The following is a 25,133-nucleotide window of genomic DNA, read 5'->3' as shown; positions in this document are numbered from 1 at the left end:
TGCTAACCGAAAGCTAATGTGTTTTCCCCTGTGGCTCAGTGGCAGAATCATACGCTTTCGTGCGGGAGATCCGCGTTCGATCCCAGCTCTCGGGGCAGATAAAAATTTATGCTGCTTGCTTCTCCGAGCTTGCGGCTAGTCTTTCTTACTTACAGAAAGCGAACCCGCCTCTCGCACCACACCTACTCAGGGTGCTCGAGTATTTATGAGCGTCTAAACACGAGAGAAGAAAAGACGGTTAGCCCCGCAGCTCTGCGGCTGGACCACCGTCGAAGCTTCACGCACTGTCAGTCCCCGTTGCCACGGCTACTGCAGCTGTTTAGCTCGCAGTCAACGAGCCGGTATATCTACCCGCTCGCCTGCGCGCATCCAAAGAAATTTCAAAAGAGCAAAATGTCTGGTTGCACGGCTGACGCCGTATGTGTTTCTGGTACAGTGAATGTGCCCACGTTTCTGTGCTCACCCCTGTACACAAGCACTATACATCCCGTGTCTCTCACAGAGCCCACTCTCATGAAGCAGGCAAAAGCCGCTTTAGTGTTAGAAGTAGGTCACGTGTCCACTTCTCCGTGCCCACACCTACTCACTGCCCGCTCTGTCACACGGCCTCCCACGACCGGTCATGTTTTGAATGTAAGTCCTGTGCCCGCCCTCGAGCGCTCACACATACTAACTAACATTTTCGCCCCGACGCCGACATCGCGCCTCACACTATATGTTCCCCGTCCAAAGCCACCGGGACACTGTGTGTAAAACGGCCAGCTATTGCTGCGTGCGATACGCCGTATCTAAGCACTAAGAGCGCGCGCGCCGCGCCCGCCCCTGAATGTAAGTCCTGTGCCCGCCCTCGAGCGCTCACACATACTAACGAACATTTTCGCCCCCGACGCCGCCATCGCGCGTCGCGCCTCACACTATATGTTCCCCGTCTAAAGCCACCGGGACACTGTGTGTAAAACGGCCAGCTATCGCTGCGTGCGATCCGCCGTATCTAAGCACCAAGAGCGCGCGCGCCGTTTCGAGCTCTCGAGCACGCGATGCGCGACGATCAGAGCCCGGAGGCCATTCTGCCCCTGGCTGCACACGCTAAAGCGTGGGAAGCTATTCCAGGCGCATCAGAACGGGTGCTAAGCACAGTAAAACAGGGCTATACTCTGCAGTTCGCTCGCCGCCCTCCGCGCTTTCAAGCGCGTATCGAGACCAGAGTGAATGTGGAAGTAGCACATCTACTTCGAGCAGAAATAGCTACACTTCTGTGCAAAAGGGCTATAGAACCGGTTTCTCCTTCCATGAGCGAGTCGGGCTTTTACAGCCGTTATTTCCTCGTTCCCAAGAAGGACGGAGCTCTCAGACCAATTTTGGATCTGAGACGTTTGAACAAGGTTCTTATGAGAAGACCGTTCAAAATGCTCACAACCAGACAAATTCTCGCGCAAATTCGCCTGAGGGACTGGTTTATATCTATCGATCTAAAAGACGCGTACTTTCAGATCCAGATAATACCCCGTCACAGGCCATTCTTGAGATTCGCCTTCGACGGTCAGGTATATCCGTACACGGCCCGCCTGTCGACACAGCGCGCGCGCTGCATTCGACGCCTGGCCGCGTCCCTCCGGCCGGGCAGCACCGTACCTCTCAAAACATTTCAGAGGTTACTGGGTTGTATGGCCTCAGCCGCAGCAGTGCTTCGGCTGGGTCTTTTACGAATGCGCCCGCTACAACGCTGGCTGAATGCCCGAGTGCCTCACAGAGCATGGGCTTCTGGCGGTGTTCGCATCAGAGTGTCTCAGAGCTGCGTTTCAGCTCTGAAGCCCTGGTTAGCGGCCGACTGGTACCAGCGGAAGTGACAATGGGAGCTATCTCACACCGCAAATTATCTCGACGGACGCTTCCACCTCAGGCTGGGGCGCTCTGTTCGAGGGCAAACCGGCTTTTGGCCTATGGTCAGACCGGGAAAAATGCCTCCACATAAACTGTTTGGAGATGATGGCGGTCGAGAACGCGCTCAGGCGCTTCCTCCCATTCATACGGGATCACCATGTGCTAGTCCGCTCGGACAACACCTCCGTGGTATCCTATGTGAACCGACAGGGCGGTGTCAGATCCAGGAATCTGTGCAGGCTGACAGAACGCCTTCTCGTGTGGGCTTACCGCTCGCTGCGCTCGCTGAGAGCCGCGCACGTGCCGGGCCACCTGAATGTCGGTCCAGACAGACTGTCCAGGGACAACATTCCCCCGGGAGAATGGTCTCTGCACCCCCAGACCTTCCAGTTTCTCTGGCGCCTATTCGGCAGAGCGGAAATCGACCTCTTTGCGTCAAAGACAATGCTCAATGCCCGAAGTTTTATTCAAAGAGCGAGGACGCGCTGTCCCAGACATGGCCCAGCCTCCCGCTGTATGCTTTTCCTCCGATCTCCCTGTTGCCACAGGTCATTTCGAGGATCAGAGAAACGCATCACTCAGTGCTGCTTATAGCCCCGCGATGGGAAAACCAAACTTGGTACCCAGAGCTAGTGAGGCTGTCGCACTCACCCCCATGGCCGATCCCGGTGAGAAAGGATCTCCTCTCCCAAGCCGGTGGATCGATCTGGCATCCCCATCCAGAGCGCTGGTCGCTGCATGCATGGGTGATCAACTGATACCCGTTGACCTGTCAGAAGGGGTCGTGAACACGATCACACAGTCGAGAGCCCCCTCCACGAGACGGCTCTACGCGTCTAAATGGTCGGTGTTTTCTAAATGGTGCGCTACTAAAAACTGGGATCCGCGCGCATGCGGGGTCCCGTGGGTGCTCTCCTTCTTACAAGAGCTGTTGGAAAAGGGCAGATCCCCTTCCACGCTCAAAGTATATGTGGCCGCTATTGCAGTGTTCTCTGAGACGACGCGCGGCCGGGCAATGGGAAGGAATGAGCTCATTATCCGCTTCCTCAGAGGAGCTAGACGGATGAATCCCCCGCGGCCCCCCTCGGTTCCCTCGTGGGATCTGTCCTTGGTCCTAGCGGCCCTAAAGGCTTTTCCCTTTGAACCGCTTGAATCCGCGGATCTAAAGTATCTGTCGCTTAAAAAACGTTTTTCTGATAGCTCTGTCTTCAGTCAAACGAGTGGGTGATTTGCACGCGCTATCTGTTAGCCCTGCATGTCTTGAGTTCGGGCCGAATGACTCGAAAGTCATTCTCAGACCGAGACACGGTTACATCCCCAAAGCGATTGGAACCCCGTTTAGGGCACAAGTCATTTCCCTCTCGGCTCTGCCAGCATCCGATAGTGGGGACAGTGATAACCTCCTATGCCCTGTCCGGGCGCTGAGAGTTTACATCACGCGCTCCGCCGCTTTCAGGCGTTCAGAGCAGCTCTTTGTTTCCTTCGGCGGACGCACCAAGGGTCTTGCCGCCTCGAAGCAGAGCTTGTCCAGGTGGATAGTGGACGCGATAGCAGCAGCTTATGCCTCCAGACACCTGCAGTGCCCATTGGGCATCAGAACCCACTCCACTAGAGGCATGGCCTCGTCGTGGGCCTGGTCCAGCGGAATTTCTATTCACGATATTTGTATGGCGGCAGGCTGGGCCCTCCCCGTCAACATTCGTGAGGTTTTATAACCTGAAAGTTTCTGCCCTACAGGCAAAAATACTGTCAGTATAAGTGACATGTATGCTCTGCCCATTTCTCGTGTGCAGACTACGTTCATATGCTGGCGCTATTCTGGTACTATACTCAGGGTGAAGTGTTTGACTCAGACCGGCTGATCCGCTCTGTTTCCTATTTCCCGTTACGCGCTGCTGGCCCGCGCTGCTGGCCGCCCGTATTATTCTCTGTCGCGTGGGAATTTTTTCTCTTCATGTGAGACCGACTATGTCGTTTTTCTCCTACCCTTATGAGTGCTTATGTACTGTATGGGCTCGCTCTGCTGGCCCTACTGTTTGTACTGTTATATGTTTATAGACCGGCCGCGCCGCTCTATTTCATATGCTGCATGAAGTGCCTGTACTGCGCTGGCCCGTCTCTCCGACCGGCCACATTTCCCAGCAGAGTGTTTTCCCCGGTTTCCCTGGGATTCATGGGCTGGATGCTCGGCGCACACGGCGTTGACAAAGGGTTCCCGATGCGTAAGCTAACCTTACGCAATACGAGAGACCTCTCGTAAGAGAACGTACTCGGTTACTAATGTAACCTCGGTTCTCTCTAGAAGAGGGAACGAGTATTGCGTAACCTGCCGTGTCGCGCCACGAGCTTTTGCGCTTCAGACTGCGAAAACCAGAATTTTAGCCTGTGAGCGCTGAATATATACACGCTGGCCACACCCATTCTGACGGTTAGAAGGGTGTGGAGGGCGCGAAGCGCCCTCATTGGTTGCCGCGTTCAGAGCGCTCACCGATAGGCTTAAGCAGTTGCCACCGAGCAGCCAATGAGCACGCTTATACAGCCTGCCTAGGTCTGTCGGCTGCTGCACTGCGTTGACAATGAATACAAAATTAAGGATAATTTTTTGGCTTCAGATCTCGAAGAAAGAAGACTTTCCCGATGCGTAAGCTAACCTTACGCGATACTCGTTCCCTCTTCTAGAGAGAACCGAGGTTACATTAGTAACCGAGTACGTTTTCCTTATCTACTTTGCACTTTTTGATCAACAAACAAACCAAAAAATTAATACATTTGACGGCATTGATGAACCTGTGGTGGATTCTGCCGTAGGGAAGAAACGTAAGCCATCGAAATCTAATCATTTACGTGAGGAGATTAAGAAGATGAGGCACGCGGGAGGAAGAGAAATGCCGACTGTTGCTTGTTCTCACACGACAGCGTCAAACTTCTGTCGAATGCTGACACGTTAACCCCAGGGGATCTTTTAAAAAACTTTTAATTCTTGTACTCAAAGTCAACGAAAACCGAGCAGGACCTAAGCCATTTTACAGCTGATCGCCGTCAAAAAAGTTCAGAAGGTATTTCTTAGCGATGGCTGATTGAATGTAGCCTTGAATGTAGATTAGTATTGACCGAGTTCAGAGGCTGTCATATGTGGATCAACTTACTTTGTTGTGTATTTTCAACAGTTTCAATATGAAAAATAACTTTTATATTGATTCAATGGATTAATTGCATTTAAAAAAAAAACCTGTCATGAATTTATTGCATTTTTGGGAAAAAAAATGTTTTTATAATAAATCTTTGAAAATCAAAATCTGGATTTGAATTATTTATGTTATTATAACCTAAAGATGCTATGTGAAAGTTTGAAACAGAAAATAGTGGTTTTCATCTTGCCACTTTCTTGGTAAAGAAAACACTTTTTACTCAAATTAATCCAAATGGATTTATCACGTTTATACTATATTATTCAGAAGTAAACATTGTAGCCGACAGTGTGTTTATGTCAGAATGTTTATTTTTAAACCACAACCTTCTAAGTGCTTCTTTTACCGATATATTTAACATGTCTTTTGCATTTCTCATCCAAACAACGTCAAACTTGGCACTGCACTTACTCGTGCCCAGACAGCTGTCGAGTTTAAAATCCATCGGAGTAACGGTTTGACAGAGATATGCGAATAACAGACAGGATAATTAATTCCAATTAGTCGTTAGATTAGTCGACTAATCGATAAAATGATCGCCCGACTAATCGTTTAATTAATAATCGTTTACCCCAGCCCTAATATCAACATAGAAAATAACAAAAAATACAATGAAACAAACACTCTTAAATATAAAAGATAAGGCTGAGGGCTAAATGACAAGGAAAACGTCTCGGGTTACGACTGTGTCGTACGAGACACTGCATCGACTACAACACTTTGGGAAACGCCCTTAGCGTAACGCATCTGAAGTATGAATGAAACTAATCCAGTCCTGATTGGTGCTGCATCATGACGTAACGTGATGGCATACACGGAAGCTACAGAGGGACGCCAGCACACAACAGAGTTAGCTTCTGCGATGAAGCAAGTCACTCCCAGGCAGGGGAAGGCAGGAGGGACGCAGCGAGGGAACTCGAACTGCGTCGACTACGACACTTTGGGGAATGAGTACCCACTATGCCACAACGAGCCCTGCCTGTCCCAGTGTGAAGCTGCACATAGGCACACTTAGGACGAGAGCACTAGAGTGCCTGGTGTAGAAGGAATGTCCAGGCTATAGAATCTGATAAAAGTATGAGGGGTGGCCCATCCTGCTGCATCGCACACTTCTTGGATCCGGGTCGCTGAAAGGAGGGCTCTAGAGGATGCAATGCCTCTGGTTGAATGAGCCCTCATGTCCAAAGGTGAAGGCAAGCTGCCCACCTGATAGCCCAGGGCTCCAGACTAACTTTTTTTATTAGGAGCGCTGTAGCCCCTGACTTAAAATTTTAGGAGCGCAAGCAGAAAATTAAGGGGCACACCTTCACATTTTCCCCCTAAATAACTATTACAGACAAATGCTTTGATAATAAATTATGATAATACAGAAATTATGGTGCAGTTTTATTTTAAGATCACAGGGCTCCAGACTAACATCTGAGGGCCGCGGCTCTAAGTTCTACAGAAAGTATTTGGTAGCACTGTGGGATGACAAAGCACTGAGCTAAATTTGAGGTGTATAGATAAAGTTAAATTTAATTATTATCCTTCATAATGTCTTAATATTATTTCAAAAGCAAAATGAGTGACAAAATAGATATTAGGGAGTGAAAATAGCCAATAAGCACCCTCAGCAGCTGTTTACAATGGTAATTTAGTCTTCTTTAAAAAAAAATAAGTGTGAGTTTTCCTACTTCTTGAAACTTTGTTTTATAAATAGAGACAATCTTTAAAGGATGAACAAAAATGTTTTGGTCGACACATTAAAAAAAAAACATTTTAATAGGATATAGTTTTGAAGTGCTGTAAAAAGATGTGTAGGCTACTTTCATAACCACAGTATACCATAGTTATAGTTATGCCTGGTTCAGAATACGCAATTTTTTTGTCTGTTACTATAGTCAATGTATCAGATTACACGATTTCGACTCCTAAAAATCTTGTCATGTCCTGGACAAGAAACATTGTCAGACTACACATTGCTTTACGACCAGTCATCTCGAGCCGTCTCACATACATATTCACTCGCACATGTACACACATACTCACTCACATACACGCACATAGACTAACGCATGCACGCACACACACACACACTCACTCACTCACTCACTCGCGCACACACTCTCTCACTCTCTCTCGCTCGCTCGCTCGCTCACTTACTCGCTCACTTGCGCGCGGGCGCACCCACACACACACACACACACACACTCATTCACTCGCGCGCACACACACACACACACTCATTCACTCGGAACCCTTCATGGAGGACCGTTAAAAAATTAAACATGCTAGTCTTCTTGTCGTGATGTCGTAAACAAAGCATCGCAGACGCGACGTCGGTTGTCGCCCACTATGAACGAGATGAAATTTACTGGTCGCACATGTGCGACTGGATGTAAAATTTAGTCGCACACTCTCAAATTTTGGTCGCAGTCTGGAGCCCTGTAGCCCATAGAGATAGCCTGAACAACCCAGTTACTGATGGTCTGTTTGGATGCGGGAAGCCCCTTCTTGGGCTACCTGAAGCACACCAGCAACTGGTCTGACTTCCGCCATGAAGAAGACCTCTGGACATGAACTTGAGAGCTCTGACAGGGCAGAGTAAATTAAGTCTTTCTTCATCTGCAGTCACTTAAGGTGGAGGATGAAAAGCCTGCAGAACCGTATGCCGTGCCACATTAGATGGCACTTTAGGCACATAGCCCGGCCTGGGATGCAAGATGGCCTTAATGTTGCCTGGAGCAAACTCCAGGCACCCATCAGACATATAGAGCACCTGAAGGTCTCCTACTCTCCTCAGAGAAGTAATGGCTAATAAAAAAGCTACCTTGAGGGAGGGATCTTGGTCTCAGCCGACTCCAGAGGTTCGAAGGGGCCTCGACCAGCCCTTAGAGAACCACTGCTAGGTCCCATGTGGGAACTCATTGAACAACTCATTGCGCATTGAGAGGCTGTCACTCAGCGCGCACATTGTTCCAGCAACGGACTGTCTTTGTGTGAGTCATTAGACCGTTCGTTCAACGAACACATTCAAAAACGCTGATTCATTAAAATATAGATGTAATTAAACAAGGTTTTAATTATTTTTAGCTTTGAGCTCCATTTTTCAAGGCTCAGCTGACCAGCAATGCGTTGCATGGGTAATGCTGAAGCTGATGCTTCACTTAAAGGTCACATATTGTATACCTTTCTGAAGTTTTATTTTAGGTTTTGATGTCCTTAAGAATATATATTTGCTGTATAAGTACCAACAACCATCCCAATATATTTTTTACAGCTCCTTTCTCAGGAACTCTGCTAAGAACAGGCCGATTTTGCCCTTTGTAATTAATATTCATGAGCCTCTCTTCTGATTGGCCGGTTGTTTTCTGAGTGACGCACGGCCAGGCCAACCAAAGGTAACTAGTGTCATGCATGCTGTAGCCTGCTGTGGCTTGGTGATGCTCACAAGTAAGGTAAATAAAACACCTGTAATGATGGACTTTGCTGAGGGAAATGTTATCCGGCCTTATATGTTCAAGTCGGATTTGTACATGTATAATAACGTACTTTCTGTGTTATTGTAAGAGTATTATAATTACCATTACATCAATGCTGTACGCAGATTTAACGTTAACGCTAATTGTCTGTAAACAAACGCTAACTGTCTGTAAACAAACTCAGACTTTTTTTTGTTGATAGCTAGTTATACACTGATTTTGAAACACATAACTGCTTTATAATGTAACGTTAGCAGACAGACACTGAATGCAGAGCGATTTAACTATTGCTTTCCTACTGATACAGTAAGTTGACGTGCTACAATTTCTTTTTCAATGTTACTTTTTTCTGTAAAAGGTGTACTTGTGGTACATGTGCAAAGATGCACACAGAACACGAGAACATATGCTGCAATTGACGCCCATGGTAAACGTGTAAAACTATGAACTGTAGGGACTGCAGCATCTTTGAGGAGTAGCTTCTTTGAAAAACTGGCATTGAACTGTGCCTGATTAACGAAGCAGTCAATTGTGAAATATGCAGAACAGACGTTTAAGGTCGAACTAAATTGTTGTGGCGTTTCTGAATAAATAAACATGAGCCACTGTTCTCTTATATTAATGTTGTTCGGAAACCTGTTCAATGATGTAGTTTCCTGACGGTGGGCAGTGCTCGGGGTGGTGACTGAAGGCAGTGACTGAGTAGTTCTGACATCACATTTATATGGAAGTCACAACGGCTCGTGAAAAGGCTCAGCTACTTTATGCAGGCTGTGTGCATTTGTCTGTGGATTGACTGTTTTGAAACTTATATGGTAGTTTCATAGCCCCTAGACCTCTGTTATCATGAAAAAGTCAGGAAATTTCAGTTTTGACAATATGGGATCTTTAATAGAGACCAATGGCATTGATTCATTGACTCTTTTTTTCCTGCGGCTTCCTCATGCTGTGGAATGCTGACCAGCGCTGATGCTGACGCCATTCATGGTAAATACTCTTAAACGTTAAAAGGATGACACAACAAATATTTCGCTTTCCTTGGACACGGCAACCTTTTCACATATATATGACTTGACTTGACCTCAAAGACAGACGCAGGTAATCGCACATGCGCAGTCGATCTCTCATTCACTGTTTCACTGTTTAACTAATTTAACATTCAATACACATGCACAAAGTTCAAAACAAGAAGGGTATAGCCTTATGAAAAAAGAAAACGCAAATATTGCGTTTGCTGCGGTTACTTGCATTCCTCTGCGGTTGGCTTGTCAGTAGCCCGGTACTACAATATTGTAGGATATATATATATCCATCCATCCATCCATCTTCTTCCGCTTATCCGGTGCCGGGTCGCAGGGGCAGCAGTCTAAGCAGGGATGCCCAGACCCCCCCCTTCCCAGGAAAGCGACCAGGAGGCATCCGGAAAAGATGCCAGAGCCACCTCAGCTGGCCCCTCTCGATGTGGAGGAGGAGCGGCTCTACTCTGAGCTCCTCCCGAGCTTCTCGCCCTATCTCTAAGGGACCGCCCAGCCACCCTGCGGAGAAAGCTCATTTCTGCCGCCTATATCCGGGATCTTGTCCTTTCGGTCATGACCCACAGCTTATGACCGTAGGTGAGAGTAGGAACGTAGATTGACCGGTAAATTGACCGGTAAATTTCTCTATATGTGTCTTTCTTCACCATGACAAACCGGTGCATCGACTGCATTACTGCAGAAGCTGCACCGATCCGTCTGTCAATCTCCCGTTCCATCCTTCCCTCACTCGTGAACAAGACCCCAAGATACTTAAACTCCTCCACTTGAGGCAGGAACTCTCCACCAACCTGAAGTGGGCAAGCCACCCTTTTCCGACTGAGAACCATGGCCTCGGATTTGGAGGCGCTGATTCTCATCCCAGCCGCTTCACACTCGGCTGCAAACTGTCTCAGTGCATGCTGAAGGTCCTGGTCTGATGGGGCCAGCATGACAACATCATCCGCAAAGAGCAGAGATGAAATCATGTGGTCCCCAAACCTGACACCCTCCGGCCCCTGGCTGCACCTAGAAATTCTGTCCATAAAAATTATGAACAGAACCGGCGACAAAGGGCAGCCCTGCCGGAGACCAACATGCACCGGGAACAAGTCTGACTTACTGCCGGCAATGCGAACCAAGCTCCTGCTCAGGTCGTACAGGGCCCGGATAGCCCTTAGCAAAGGGCCCCGGACCCCATACTCCCAGAGCACCCTCCACAGGATGCCGCGAGGGACACAGTCGAATGCCTTCTCCAAGTCCACAAGCACATGTGGATTGGTTGGGCAAACTCCCATGAACCCTCCAGCACCCTGGAGAGGGTATAGAGCTGGTCCAGTGTTCCACGACTGGGACGAAAACCGCACTGTTCCTCCTGGATCTGAGGTTCTACTATCGGCCGTGTTCTCCTCTCCAGTACCCTGGCATCGACTTTCCCGGGGAGGCTGAGAAGTGTGATTTCCCCGAGGTCAACAGCTGCCCACCTCCACTGAAAACAGTATTGGTAGGGCACTGCTTCCCCCTCCTGAGGCGCCGGACAGTTTGCCAGATTCTCTTCGAGGCCGACCAGTAGTCCCTCTCCATGGCCTCACCGAACTCCTCCCAGGCCCGATTTTTTGCCTCCACAACCACCCGGGCTGCAGTCCGCTTGGCCTGCCGGTACCCGTCAGCTGCCTCAGGAGTCCCACAAGCCAGCCAGGCCCGATAGGACTCCTTCTTCAGCTTCACGGCATCCCTTACTTCCGGTGTCCACCACCGGGTTCGAGGATTGCCGCCTCAACAGGCACCGGAGACCTTACGGCCACAGCTCCGAGTGGCCGCGTCGACAATGGAGGTGGAGAACATGGTCCTCTCGGACTCCATATCTCCAGTCTACCTCGGGATCCGGTTGAAGCTCTGCCGGAGGTGGAAGTTAAAGATCTCTCTGACGGGATTCGGCCAAACGTTTCCAACAGACCCTCACAGTACATTTGGGTCTGCCGAGTCTGTCCAGCTTCCTCCCCCGCCATCGGATCCAACTCACCACCAGGTGGTGATCAATTGACAGCTCCGCCCCTCTCTTCACCTGAGTGTCCAAGACATACGGCTGGAGGTCAGATGAAACGACCACAAAGTCGATCATTGACCTCCGGCCTAGGGTGTCCTGGTGCCATGTGCACTGATGGACACCCTTATGCTTGAACATGGTGTTCGTTATGGACAAGCTGTAACTAGCACAGAAGTCCAAAAACAGAACACCACTCGGGTTCAGATCAGGGGGGCCGTTCCTCCCAATCACGCCCCTCCAGGTGTCACTGTCTCTGCCCACGTGGGCGTTGAATTCCCCCAGTAGAATGACGGAGTCCCCAGTTGGAGCACTTTCCAGCACCCCTCCCAGAGACCTCAAGAAAGGTCCCATAGGCGCACACGACAGTGAGAGACCTATCCCCGACCCGAAGGCGCAGGGAAGCGACCCTCTCGTTCACCGGGTTGAACTCCAACACATGGTGGCACACCAGCCCGCCACCTCTCACCATGGACAACTCCAGAGTGGTCCGATCCACTACGCCCCAGCCCCTTACGGTCCCTCCTGTAGGTGGTGAGCCCGCGGGAGGGCGGCCCCACGTCGCTCTTTCGGGCTGAGCCCGGCCGGACCCCATGGGGGGGAGGCTCGGCCACCAGGTGCTCGCATACGAGCCCCAACCCCGGGCCTGGCTCCAGGGTGGGGCCCCGGCTGCGCCATGCCGGGCAACGTCACAGTGCTTGGATTTATCTTCATCATAAGGGATTTCTGAACCACTCTTAGTCTGACCTGTCACCTAAGACCTGTTTGCCTTGGGAGACCCTACCAGGGGCATATAGCCCCAGACAACATAGCTTCTAGGGTCCTTCAGGTACTCAAACCCCTCCACCACGGTTAGGTGGCAGTTCAAGGAGGGGTATATATATATATATATATATATATATATAATATATATATAAATATAATATATTGTATGTCGTATACACCCATCCAGAGCATCCCAAACAAGCTCAATGGGTGACATGTCCGGTGAGTATGCTGGCCATGCAAGAACTGGGATGTTTTCAGTTTCCAGGAATTGTGTACAGAACCTTGCAACATGGGGCCATGCATTATCATGCTGCAACATGAGGTGATGGTCATGGATGAATGGCACAACAATGGGCCTCAGGATCTCGTCACGGTATCTCTGTGCATTCAAAATGCCATCAATAAAATGCACCTGTGTTCATTGTCCATAACATACGCCTGCCCATACCATAACCCCACCGTCACCATGGGCCACCGCTCACCCACACAACGCCATACACGCTGTCTACCATCTGCCCTTTTCAGTGAAAACCGGGATTCATCCGTGAAGAGAACACCTCTCCAAAGTGCCAGACGCCATCGAAGGTGAGCATTTGCCCACTCAAGTCGTTACGACGACGAACTGCAGTCAGGTCGAGACCCAGATGAGGATGACGAGCATGCAGATGAGCTTCCCTAAGACGGTTTCTGACAGTTTGTGCAGAAATTCTTTGGTTATGCAAACCGATTGTTGCAGCAGCTGTCCTGGTGGCTGGTCTCAGACGATCTTGGAGGTGAAGATAGCTGGATGTGGAGGTCCTGGGCTGGTGTGGTTGCACGTGATCTGCGGTTGTGAGGGCGGTTGGATGTACTGCCAAATTTTCTGAAACGCCTTTGGAGAGACGACTTATGGTAGAGAAATGAACATTCAATTCACGGGCAACAGCTCTGGTGGACATTCCTGCCGTCAGCATGCCAATTGCACGCTCCCTCAAAACTTGCGACATCTGTGGCATTGTGCTGTGTGATAAAAAAAGTATTATAATGTATTATAACTGTCATTACAATTATTTTTTAAAAGATATAATGCATTACAATGTGTAAAGGCATAATGAGTTAAAGTGTTATGATTATTCAGTGAAGTGTTAATACTTTATCCAACCTTACCCGGATACGTACAGCAAACTCACATTAAGCTTGCTTAAGATTGCTTGCATTAAGACCTGTATATAATGCGGTGTATACAGAGGCTTTAAGTGAAGTGATGCTGTTAAAGTTACTCTTAAATGACTGCTACATTATTCCTTGACAAGTAATATATATATATATATAAATATTATATTCCATAATTTATCCAATGTAAGAAGCAGTCCACACAATCAATGTTTAATTTTCAAACTCTGTACATGTTAATCAGTCATTGTCCTTAGCGTGTTGTGTTAAGGTGGCTCTGTGGAGTGTTCTCAGGCTGTCTCAGTGCTGCCCCTTTAAAGGCTCGTGCTGAGCCGCAGAGAACCGAGTGGAATGGGGGCATACTTTATGTGCTTCTGTCATGTTAAGTTAACGTCACGTGTCACCAACACAGGCGGCAGTTGCAGAGCGATACCTGCATAGGAAAGCAGTCTACTCTGTAAACACAGTGTATTCCTCTAGAATTTAAACAGAATATATATATTAAAAAAAAACGTTGTCCTTTGCCCACCGAAAACAGCAGTACCTGCATGTACTGTATAGACAGACAAAAACATATTAAAGTTGTTTTGCTTGTCAATAAATATGTATGCATGCATCCAAGAATGTAAATGAACAGTGGCCTGGAAATCGCTTCCCCTTTATGCCCTCGTTCATTCACTCTTTGCACTATTATTGGCTGGCTTCATTAACATGGTTAACAATGAACTGCTGCCACCTAAGTGCATAATAGCAACAGTAACTATCATCATAGATGGTGTCGACAGTATTATTTCTCGCTCTCTTTTTCCCATACATTCCATTCATAACATTGTCTTCAGCATTACATATCCTTTACATGGCATCAATATACAGTAAAGAGGCAATGTTCTGGCAAACAATCTTTCCATAAACTTTTGTTTCCTGGTCTGACACACATTCAAAGGCTGGGTTCTGTTTATATACATGTGTGAACTCAGGCTAGGCCATCACATGACTCTTCTCTTGGGTTACACACACACACACACACACACACACACACACAGTCAGGGCCAATCTTGTCAGCCTCGTCTCGCTCACACTCCTTAGGGGTCTCCAGACTCAGAATGCAGGGGCCGTGATGATTGCATCGGCAGGGCAACCATCTACACACGTGTTTATACAAATGCAAAATCACATTAAAATGAACACATTTGCTCTCAGTCCATCACTCTCTCTATTAAACAAACACATTTACCTACTTATCTAAATAAGGACATACTATAGACTTTGATTATACACTGTATGTTTTATATTCACCCACTTTTAATTATAAATGAAGCTTATTATAAATGCTGTATGAAGCTAAATATAAATACTTCTAATTCCAACACAAACCATACATACCCCTAAAAGACCCCCCTAATCCTTTTATGTTTTTATAATTAAAATATATATTACACATTTATGAATTGCATTTCCAATTGACAATGTCCCCAGATGAGGGGTTTGCTAGATTTAGCTTACTTCTTGCAGATGTGTATCTTTAACTATAAATTTGTCAAATGAACAATCATTTAGTAATTAGACTGATGTACGTTTAAATTGACATTTTTAACATTGCAAAGCTACGTATTCCTTGTAAAAAAAGTACAAGTTTAGCATACTTTTAAAAAGACTACTTATAAGTTAAACTGAATGTAATGTTTCCGGACACTTAATTTCATGTTAATTGCGATTAAGTGAAATGTATTATAGTTTATATCTGTATTAAATGCAATCAGTTGAACTGAAGAGTGTTTTTGAACCACTTAAGTAAGACTTAATTACGTCTTTGTATAAATATGATGTAGCTTGATATTGTCCGTAATTGTGCCAAAGTTCCAATGCAGAAATTTACTTCATAAACCAACCCTAATGAAATATTCATTAAAGTAAAAAGTCATAATATCCCAGTCTTTTTTATATCAAATAAACATTGTGGCGTAGGAAAACTGATACAGAAACTGTAACAGAATATACCCGTTTATCACCTCATTTAATCAAATGTATAATAGACATAAACCACCCGTCTTCAGATAAAAATATAATTTAATAGTTAATGTAGATTCAAATCCAAATTAAACTTGAGAAAAGTTCAATAGGTGGGTGGGTATACTGCAAAAGGTGGGTGAATGTGGGTTGGCAGAACCTTTAAAGGGGTGGTTGATTATGATTTTACTTTTCTAACTTTATTTAGTGTGTAATGTTGCTGTTTGAGCATAAACAACATCTGCAAAGTTACAATGCTCAAAGTTCAAAGCAAAGGGAGATATTTGCTTTTAAAGAAATTGCTTTTTAAGGACTACAACAAACGGCTGGTAGGGACTACACAAGCTTCCTCCTGGGTTAATGACATCACCAACCCTAGAATTTATATAAACCCCTGAACACGATTTATAGATTATCAAGACAGAATATGCGAATCAATGACTAGAAGATAACTACACCAGCTACATAAATTCATCAACTAACCAATCAGAAATGTCCTGTTGCTTCTACATGTTGTCACTTCTTGAGTCTCTCCATCATTGACTCCGTTGACATCGTCTGGCTCCGGTTTCAACATAAAAGGCTAAAAAGTTTTTGAAATTTTCAGGGCATGTCTGTGTGAGGTAAAAGGACACAAGCTGTTGTAGCTCCGCCCCCTGTGCCGGGAGCAGCAGGTCATTTGCATTTAAAGGAACAGACACAAAACGGTGCGTTTTTGCTCACCTTCAAAAAGTGACAACTTTAACTTTTTATATAAAAATATCTGTGAGGTATTTTGAGCTAAAACTTCACATACACATTCTGGGGACGTCAAAGACATATTTTACATCTTGTGAAAAGGGCATTATACCACCCCTTTAAAAGCTACTCCATCTCTAAACAAATTGTACAGCACACCTGCAATCACTCAAGGTTCTGTACGCACTTGTACTGCACAACGTCTTTTCTCTTGTATCTGACCAATGGCTCCATACTGAAACCAGTGATTAAAATGTTGGCTGGCAGCAATGGAAAATCTAAGATCGTAATCAAGACCAAACTACTCTGGTAGACGTAAGTCACTAAAAAAACATTTATTAGATTACTCTCAGCAGACTTTTTTGTTATCTATAGTCAGCATAGTCTGTACAAAGGAAATGACATATTAGTAATTAGATAAAATAAAGTTGAATTAGCAGTGTAAATCAGCATATAAAACCACCACTCTTCAAAAAGTTGTTAGATGGAATAATGTTTGTTGCTAAGAGACAAATTTGTCAGATAATTGTTGAGTCAGAGTTTGACTAGATCTATAGTACACTGTAAAAGCTATTTCCTTAAAAAAGCTATACCTTAAAAATGTCTTTCATTGGTGTAACCTAAGCTACTTTACTGTAGGTAGCTACACTACTCACTACAGTCACTACTCTGAAGCTGGGGATTATTATTTTTATATTATATTATTATATTATATTATATTATATTATATTATATTATATTATATTATATTATATTATATTATATTATATTATATTATATTATATTATATTATATTATATTATATTATTATTTTTCTCTGTAATATACTAGACCTAGATTTTACCCTGCACCAGATATTTAAAACTTTGTAAATCATGAGGTGAAAATTTTAAATACATTTACAATTAAAATTTTAGATTCTACATCAAGGATGGGCAACTTCAGTCTGCAGAGTTTAGCTCCCTCCAACCATATCATGCACACCTGAACAAGCTAATCAGTGTCTTCTGTATTACTAGAAAGCTAAAGGCAGGTTAGTGTTTTTTTTTTTTGGGGGGGTTGGAGCTTAACTCTCCAGGACAGCGGCATTCCAGGACTGAATGTGCCTATTTTTTCCTGTTGTACATTGTAGAAACATTTTTAAATTCTACCTACTTCAGAACATTTCTGAGTATAAAGCAGTTGAGTTGCTGATAGTAAATCTACATTTTACATTTTTACTGTAAGAAAATATTATTCAAAATTAAAAAATGATATTCTTATACTATGGTATCTGACTTCATCTGTCCAGTGAGAGAGCTATTTTTTGCCCATGATTCTTTGCTTGTAGAGAACATGTAAATATCCTGCTGTGTAGAACCATTAGACAAGCTGCTGTGGAAACCAATTAGAGAAGCCATTCTCTTGCCATGGTAGCCGCAGAATCCCTGCATTGTTGTCATAGCAACCGGCTTGTCTGGTTGACTTCAAAAGTGTGTAAATGCAAATAATATTCCCAAAAGCAGTCTGTCAGAATTAATCCTCCTGTTTCTGCTGAATTGGTACAGTTCAGTCTTAAATCATTTGTTTTGTGTTCATAAAATGTAGAAGAAACAGCTTTTATTTATCCGCCATATTAGTCTCTGTATTGTAACCTTGCAACGTTTGTCAAAATTGGGTATCAAAATGGACAGTCTACGGCCCCATGCCACTAAGAGTTTAAATTTTTAAATAGTTTCTATAGCAACCAGGCATTACTTAGAAAACAAAATGATTATGAATCTTAGTACTACTATCATTTCAACATTTACTATCTAACTTGAGAGGATCTCTCAAGAGGGGGGGGGGGGGTTATGCATAAATACAATGCAATATATATTCCTAAAAAGTCATCTTCAGTTTTGCAAATTATTGTTAATTTGAATTCTGTTCTCTTAAAATGTAAATTATTAGTTGCATATATGCGAGGATTACTTTTCCCATATAGCATGCTTTGAAGGAAACCAAACCTCAAAAATCTTAAAAATCTCAAGATTTTAGAATGCTAATTAAATCCAGAATTTCCTTATGTTTGGTGTGTCATTATCACACTCATTGATGGTTTCATTAATTCAAGGTTTGCCATTCTCTGTGACGGCCTTAATTGTGTACTTATCCGCTCAAGCACATAGTTTTCCTCTCTCAAATCTCTCTCGTGTCTAATAAACACAGCCTACCCAAAATAACCTCACTTGCTCTTTAGAGAGCAAACCAGCTTCACTATGAGATGCTGAAGTCTCCATGACAACACCAGAGACTTAGTGGCAACGTATCACGTCCCTAAGAGTTTTTTGGAAGGTATGGTCTTTTCTGGCTATTGGAAATGTTTTCCAGTATATTTTTTGGCGGTAAGTTTTTGACCTTTAAAAAAATTCTCTGCAGCTCCTGTGCTTTTTGGAGAACCTCAAATGCAACAAACTTGTTACAATTACTATAACTAGGGTCTCCTAGGGCCCCCTTTGGTTGAAATCGCAGGACCCCCTGAAAGCCGGGGGCCCCTAGAGTCGTCACCATCTTTTGCCCCTCTAGCGATGGCCCTGTTTGCAATTACTCTACTTTGTTTTACTTTACATCACTCTTTATGTCATAAATGCAAATGAGTTTGAAGAGATTTTTGAGTTCATATTCACCTCTGATAATGCTGATATTATTTTTTTGCATTTTCATAGGTGCCAAAAAAGTGACCAACAAGGCAACGCTGTGGTATGTCCCACTCTCCCTTCAAAATGTGGCCAAAATCATCGAAGTTCCTCCTGTTGAGGTAGGAGTCTGTACATCAGTAAACACATTGGGTCTCATTCACTAAGCATGCGTACATGCTGCACAATATTGAAGAAAAATGCGATATCCCCTCAATTATGTCGTAATAACGAGATGTTATGTCGTTAAAACGACATATTTTCTCGTAATAACTAGGGGTGTAACGATACATCGATATGGATCGATGCATCGATATAACGTCTAATGATACGATGCATCGATTCCACACGTAAAATGTCGATATACACCTTTATTTTGACACTCTCCACATTCTCACGTAACATCCTTCCGCCAAAGTGCACATTTTCGTTTACTCACCAACCAAACGTTAATCTCCTCATCTGAAATGGACGCCTGACAAGACTGACTGAACCCTAAACAATTTTTTTCACAAAAGCCGGTATTGTCCGGCCGCTGTCAAGGCATTGCGAGTTCATGTTTTACAGCAGAAACAGACAAGCAGTCGTCGCACCCTTGTTGGTGAACACAACACGATAAGTCCGTTTTAGCGACTCAGCGCACAGTATTCAGGTCAGATGTCACTTTGAAAAGACGCGCTGGCTAAGAGGAGTTTCGTCAAAGCTGACTAAAAGTGATCGAGGATGGATAATTTCAATGAACTTGATGAACCCGTGATATCTTCTTCGGGGCGTAAAAGGAAAATAAAAGCTGAAACATTTTCACGGAACCTTACTAAAGCAGCTCGTTTAGTGGTGAGGGAAAAGCTCACTGTATTGCGTGTACGTTAATCACAACAACAAAAACAAAAAACAAAAACAAAGTTTGTCAGGCATCTATGTCAGCTGAGGAGATTAACGTTACAAAGATTTACCGAGTGTTGTATTATTTATCATAGCAATTACTTGGTTTTGTTTGACTCAGAAAGATGAAATGTGAATGTATCTGCTCTGTAAAAAACAAAAAAAACAAAACAAAAAAAAAAACTTTTAACATATTAAAGCATACTTTCAATTAACTTTAATTTTGTAATTTACCTGTATTTTTTAGGTTATTATTTTTATTAATCAAAACAACCCAGCTGCAGTTTGATTGATATTACTTGGAATGCACAATAATAATAAAAATCATGATTTATGAAAATGAACAAGAATGGAGTACTTGCAAATGACCTCTTCTGTTGTAAATGTCCCAATTGGTAGAGGGTGTTCATGTTATATATTTTGCTTGCATTTGTGAGTTAATAAAAACGTAACTGGTTGTGTGAACATATCTAAATATCTAAATATCGTTTAATCGATCGATATAGCCCTGAATCGGATCGAATCGTAATCGTATCGCAGAATTTTTTGAGGTATTGGCAAATATCGTATCGTTGGCTGAGAGAATCGATATCATATCGTATCGTATCGTGATGAACTGTCCGATTTACACCCCTAGTAATAACGAGATGTTATGTCGTTTTAACAACATCTTTTCTCGTAATAACGAGATCTTATGTCGTTAAAACGACATCTTTTTCTCGTAATAACGAGATGCTATGTCGTTAAAATGACATATTTTCTTGGCCTTATAAGGACACGTGTAGTCATGTAAAAAATATGCCTTTATCCACATAAAATTGATAGCCAATCATGTCTTTATCATACATCTACGTTCAAAAAAGCTGAAGAAATAGCAGCCCCCAATGGACATTCATGTTAAAAGATCAAATTCTGTACACACCTTATTAATAGCAGATGAGCCCAGAATACGAACATTGCGTTTAATTGCACATTAGGCTAAGCGTTTGCCTCCCATAGAAAACCCTTATAATAAAGAAAAAGCTTAATGTGGCTTAATAGGCTACTTCAGTGATAAAGATCAAATGCTGTACACACCTTATTAATAAACCATACTATCCTACAGAAAAGCAGATGAGCCCAGAATATGAACGCAATGCATTTAATTATACGTTAAGCGTTTAGAAACCCTTTATTACAAAGAAAATAAAGGTGTCTCTTAACGTGTCTTTCTATGGGAGGATGGCATTGCGGTGCAGCAAATCCTTTAAATGGTTTTCAATGCAAAACAAAAATGAAAAATATTAGTAGCTAATAAAATAAACAAATTATTGTGGCATTAATTAGCCCACAAACAATATAAATTTTAAAGCCTAAATTAATTTATTTAAAGAAAAACACCAGCGTTGGGCGTTTATCTGTATAGGCTAAGTGTTTCAGCCGCCCTTTTCAAACTGGCGCAAAAAAATGCAACAGAATTTGATTTGTTAAACATGAAGAGGACTTATCCGTCTGGCATGGCCGCTCGCTCTAACATTAACCTATATAAATGTTCGCTATTATTAAGTGCATATCCAAGTGTTTGTGCGGAGTGTGGAGCGCGCACTGCTTGACATGGAGGCGCCGGTGCCATCACTCGCATTTTCCTATCAACAGTGGAAACAACTTAAAATAGTCCATCATTTCTGGTCATACAGAAAAGAATAATACATCAGTCACAACTATACTTTTATTTGTGTAAACTCACAAGAACAAGAAAACGTGCTTTTGTAAAATTAAAGAAAACGAACAGGGCGAGCATTCATGATCTTTGTGAATTGGAGCGCGTCTGAAAAATGAACTGAAAAACAGTAGACATGCCTCACAGACATGAGAAATATAGCTATCTATTAAAGCTTATAAAAAAATGTCCACCAACGAAAAAAATCCAATTGAAAGCAAATACGCAGATGTATGGAGATATGTTTGCTGGCAGCCTACACTGATTTAGAAAAGACTAGTTAATTAATAAACAATTAAAATGATTCGTTATTTTTTTCAGACACATTTATTATCATTAGCCTACTTTTGCCGGTGCTTTGCGGCAAGTTTTATGCATATGCTTGAGCGCGGAATATAGGCTATATATGCACCCAGGATTGAATATAAACGTGTGATTAGTCCTAATTGCTTAAATGAATGACTACTTGTCTAGAAAAATCTTTAGTCTACGGCAACTCTAATCAATAGCCTTCATTTAATATTTTACATTAATTATTAATTAGTATCCAGCTCTTTACATTAAATTAATTGAGTTTGGATAATTAGTTAATGAACTAATAAAATAATAAAATAAAGTTTAAATTAAGATACTAACCATATATTTCTATATAGCATTGCTTATTCCACCACACAAAGGACTGTTTAAGGTGACAATCCGTTATATATGTGAAGATTGTATGGCTGTATCTTGAAGATTTTTGTATTGTATTGTATCTTCTGTTATAAAGACGAAAATTGACATTTCGTTAATTAAACAAAATATGAACACAATGTAAATGAACAACTTCTGTTAGATGTGTTTTGACTACTTTTTGTTTAATTATATATCTAGGTAATGAAGATATAGCCTTTTAACAAAAATAAATCTTATATATATAATATATTATATATAAAAAAACCTTATAGCCTAGGCCTATATAAAATATATTTAAAAAAAAAAAGGCCTCATTGATTAATTTTGCCTGATTGGGGGCTGCTACTATTTACTTAAGCTTTTTGAACGTAGAAGTGTGATAAAGGCGTGATAGGCTGTCAGTTTTATGTGGATAAAGGCATATTTTGTACATGACTACACATGTCCTTATAAGGCAGAGAAAATATGTCGTTTTAACGACATAACATCTCGTTATTACGAGAAAAAAATGTCGTTTTAATGACATAAGATCTCGTTATTACGAGAAAAAGATGTTGTTTTAACGACATAACATCTCGTTATTACGAGAAAATATGTCGTTTAAACGACATATGATCTCGTTATTACGACATAATTGAGGGGAAAAAATAATATTTATGTGGCAGCAATGCATCACCGTAGTAATGCAATACGATAATGTGTGCAAAATAAACTTAAATTATCTTTAAAATATATTTAAAATTATATAACCTACATACGTGTTTCACATTCTTTTTGTGACAAGAAAACATCCCTACAACTTCTGAAAGTGAACAGCAGTGTTTTACTGTAGCATAAGTGTTATTTTAACATGAAAAGCTGCGTTATATCTTCAGCTGCAAGGTTTCTCTGAAATAAAGCAGCAGATACGGACAGCTGGCTAATCAGAGGTCTGTAATATGTGTCTGTATGAAATGTTTATTGTGTTTGCTCTGGTTTTGAGAATGGCTCACTTGAATTGCTCAAGGATCTGGCGAGAGCGCGTCTGCAGAGAGCGACGAAAGGCTGTAAAGGAAAGGTTGTGCAGAAAGCCCTAATATGGAGATGGTTCATAACCTTGTGCACGTGGTCACATTTAGAATCCTCCAAATTCACTAACATTAGAATTACGATAAGAACAAATTCATGTGCATATACATATTATGTGAATGAGACCCATTGTATCTTCTCTAAGGAGTGACATTAGGACATACAGATTGTATCGATTCAAATTTCAAGATTTATCTATATTTTATTATTGTTAATAATATTCACATATTTTCAAGTACAAGTAGTTTATATCAAAGTTCTCTGGTAGTTTACTTCAGAATTTACAATTAGACATTACTCAAATGTTATTTTGCCAAATAATTTAGCTTATATTCAACAACATTTGTCAATCTTGTTGACTTTCTTTCTTTTTACAAATTAGTTACTTGTCAATCTGTCTGCTGAGCTGACATTTTTTTGTCCATTGCAGTACTCCAGCTCAGAGCAGGAGGAAGCAGGAAAAAAGAGATATGAGGCTCAGAAATTAGAGCGATTAGAGACCAAAGAGAGGAATGGTGAGATCATCATGACTGTCTCTCTTCCAGGTAACACTTCCTCCTTCATGTCATTACACACCCTTATCTTCATTGAACTCATGTTTTTGATGTGTTAGTGATCACATGGATTGACCCCATCTGGGTCAATATTTAGCAGATGTGAAACATGTATCTTGCAAAAAGCACTGGCAATAACATGGTACAGTAATAGTATCAGGTGGTAATACAATGGTACTTTGGTTCCATAATATTGAATGATTAGAATAAGAATGTACTATGGTACTTTAAATGGTACTATTGTCTGTATAATTAAAAACATGGTGTTTCTATAGTACATGTCCAACAAACATCATAATTCCTTAGCATGTTTAATATTTCAGTTTTATGAATAGTCATAAGAGTCTTATTTTGACATAATTTTATGCTATTTTGCTCTGATGCTGCACAGATAGACAGACAAAGGGTATGTATACATTTTATTTCCAAAGAACTATGAAGTTAATAGTCAAATAATACATCCAGGTGTATGTATGTACTGTATCTATGTATGTATGTACAGTATGTATGTATGTATTTATTTAATGTCTCAGGTAGTGATTTTTTTTTGCAGATCTTTATATTAAATTATATGTTTGTATTTTATTGTTTTTATTCCATTTTCTCTTTTTCCTTAGAGCCCTACACTGTTGCATTTAGTCAGTCAAGTCTGATCCACCTCGTTGGCCCATCTGACTGCACGCTGCATGGCTTTGTACATGGAGGTAATCAATTTAATAACACTTTTATGATTATTACACCTTATTATTTCTATTCAAATGGTTTTAAATAGTTCTGACAAAAGTGTTTAGAGTCATCTTAGAAACATGCTAACATTAGACTGTTGTTATCTACTGTGAATGTAAGTGAAGTCTCTGGTGCGCTATTTGTCTTCCATGTATGGGTGACCCTTGGTAAAGTTGCTTCCCATGACAAGAATTTCAAATCGGTCGGTCACTTGTGAGGTTCTATTTCAGTTAGAAATCTGTAATCTTGTTTAAATCCGAGAGTGGTCTGGTAGTAATTATAACTAAAACTTGGCAACCATCAGAACCATGTATGAATGAAAATTTACAAATGCATATGTGTCATATTTAACAGAACTTGGAAAATTATTGACTAATGGCAATGCTTAAGAAACTATTGGTCATGCATTGTGTCTGTAAACTAATATATCTAATAGATTATTCAGACTAATAATAATAAAAAACGAAACAAAAAAGAATGGCATTTTCATTTAGCGCGTCATTCTATGTGTATGTAAGACTCTCTCGCTTTCTCTTTCTTTGCATGTGAGGGGAAAAAAAGTCATTCTAAATGAACAAATCATTTATGAGCGACCCATCACTAACACTCAATCAGAG

At 42.4% G+C, this 25,133-nt stretch overlaps 1 protein-coding gene across 10 annotated transcripts in view; it reads left to right on the top strand.

Moving 5' to 3' along the window:
* acot7 (acyl-CoA thioesterase 7) overlaps positions 1-25,133 on the top strand; it is a 148,280-nt gene that overhangs the window by 15,882 nt on the left and 107,265 nt on the right. For all 10 annotated transcript variants that reach the window (XM_081348897.1, XM_081348895.1, XM_081348900.1 and 7 more), the window contains 3 exons: positions 18,943-19,034; positions 23,667-23,781; positions 24,408-24,494. In XM_081348897.1, coding sequence (XP_081205023.1) covers positions 18,943-19,034; positions 23,667-23,781; positions 24,408-24,494 — 294 coding nt within the window. The remainder of the gene's footprint in view (positions 1-18,942; positions 19,035-23,666; positions 23,782-24,407; positions 24,495-25,133) is intronic.

Source organism: Scardinius erythrophthalmus (genome assembly GCF_964197995.2).
Source record: "Scardinius erythrophthalmus genome assembly, chromosome: 20".
Taxonomy (NCBI): Eukaryota; Metazoa; Chordata; class Actinopteri; order Cypriniformes; family Leuciscidae; genus Scardinius; species Scardinius erythrophthalmus.
This window is presented reverse-complemented; position numbering and strand designations above follow the sequence as displayed.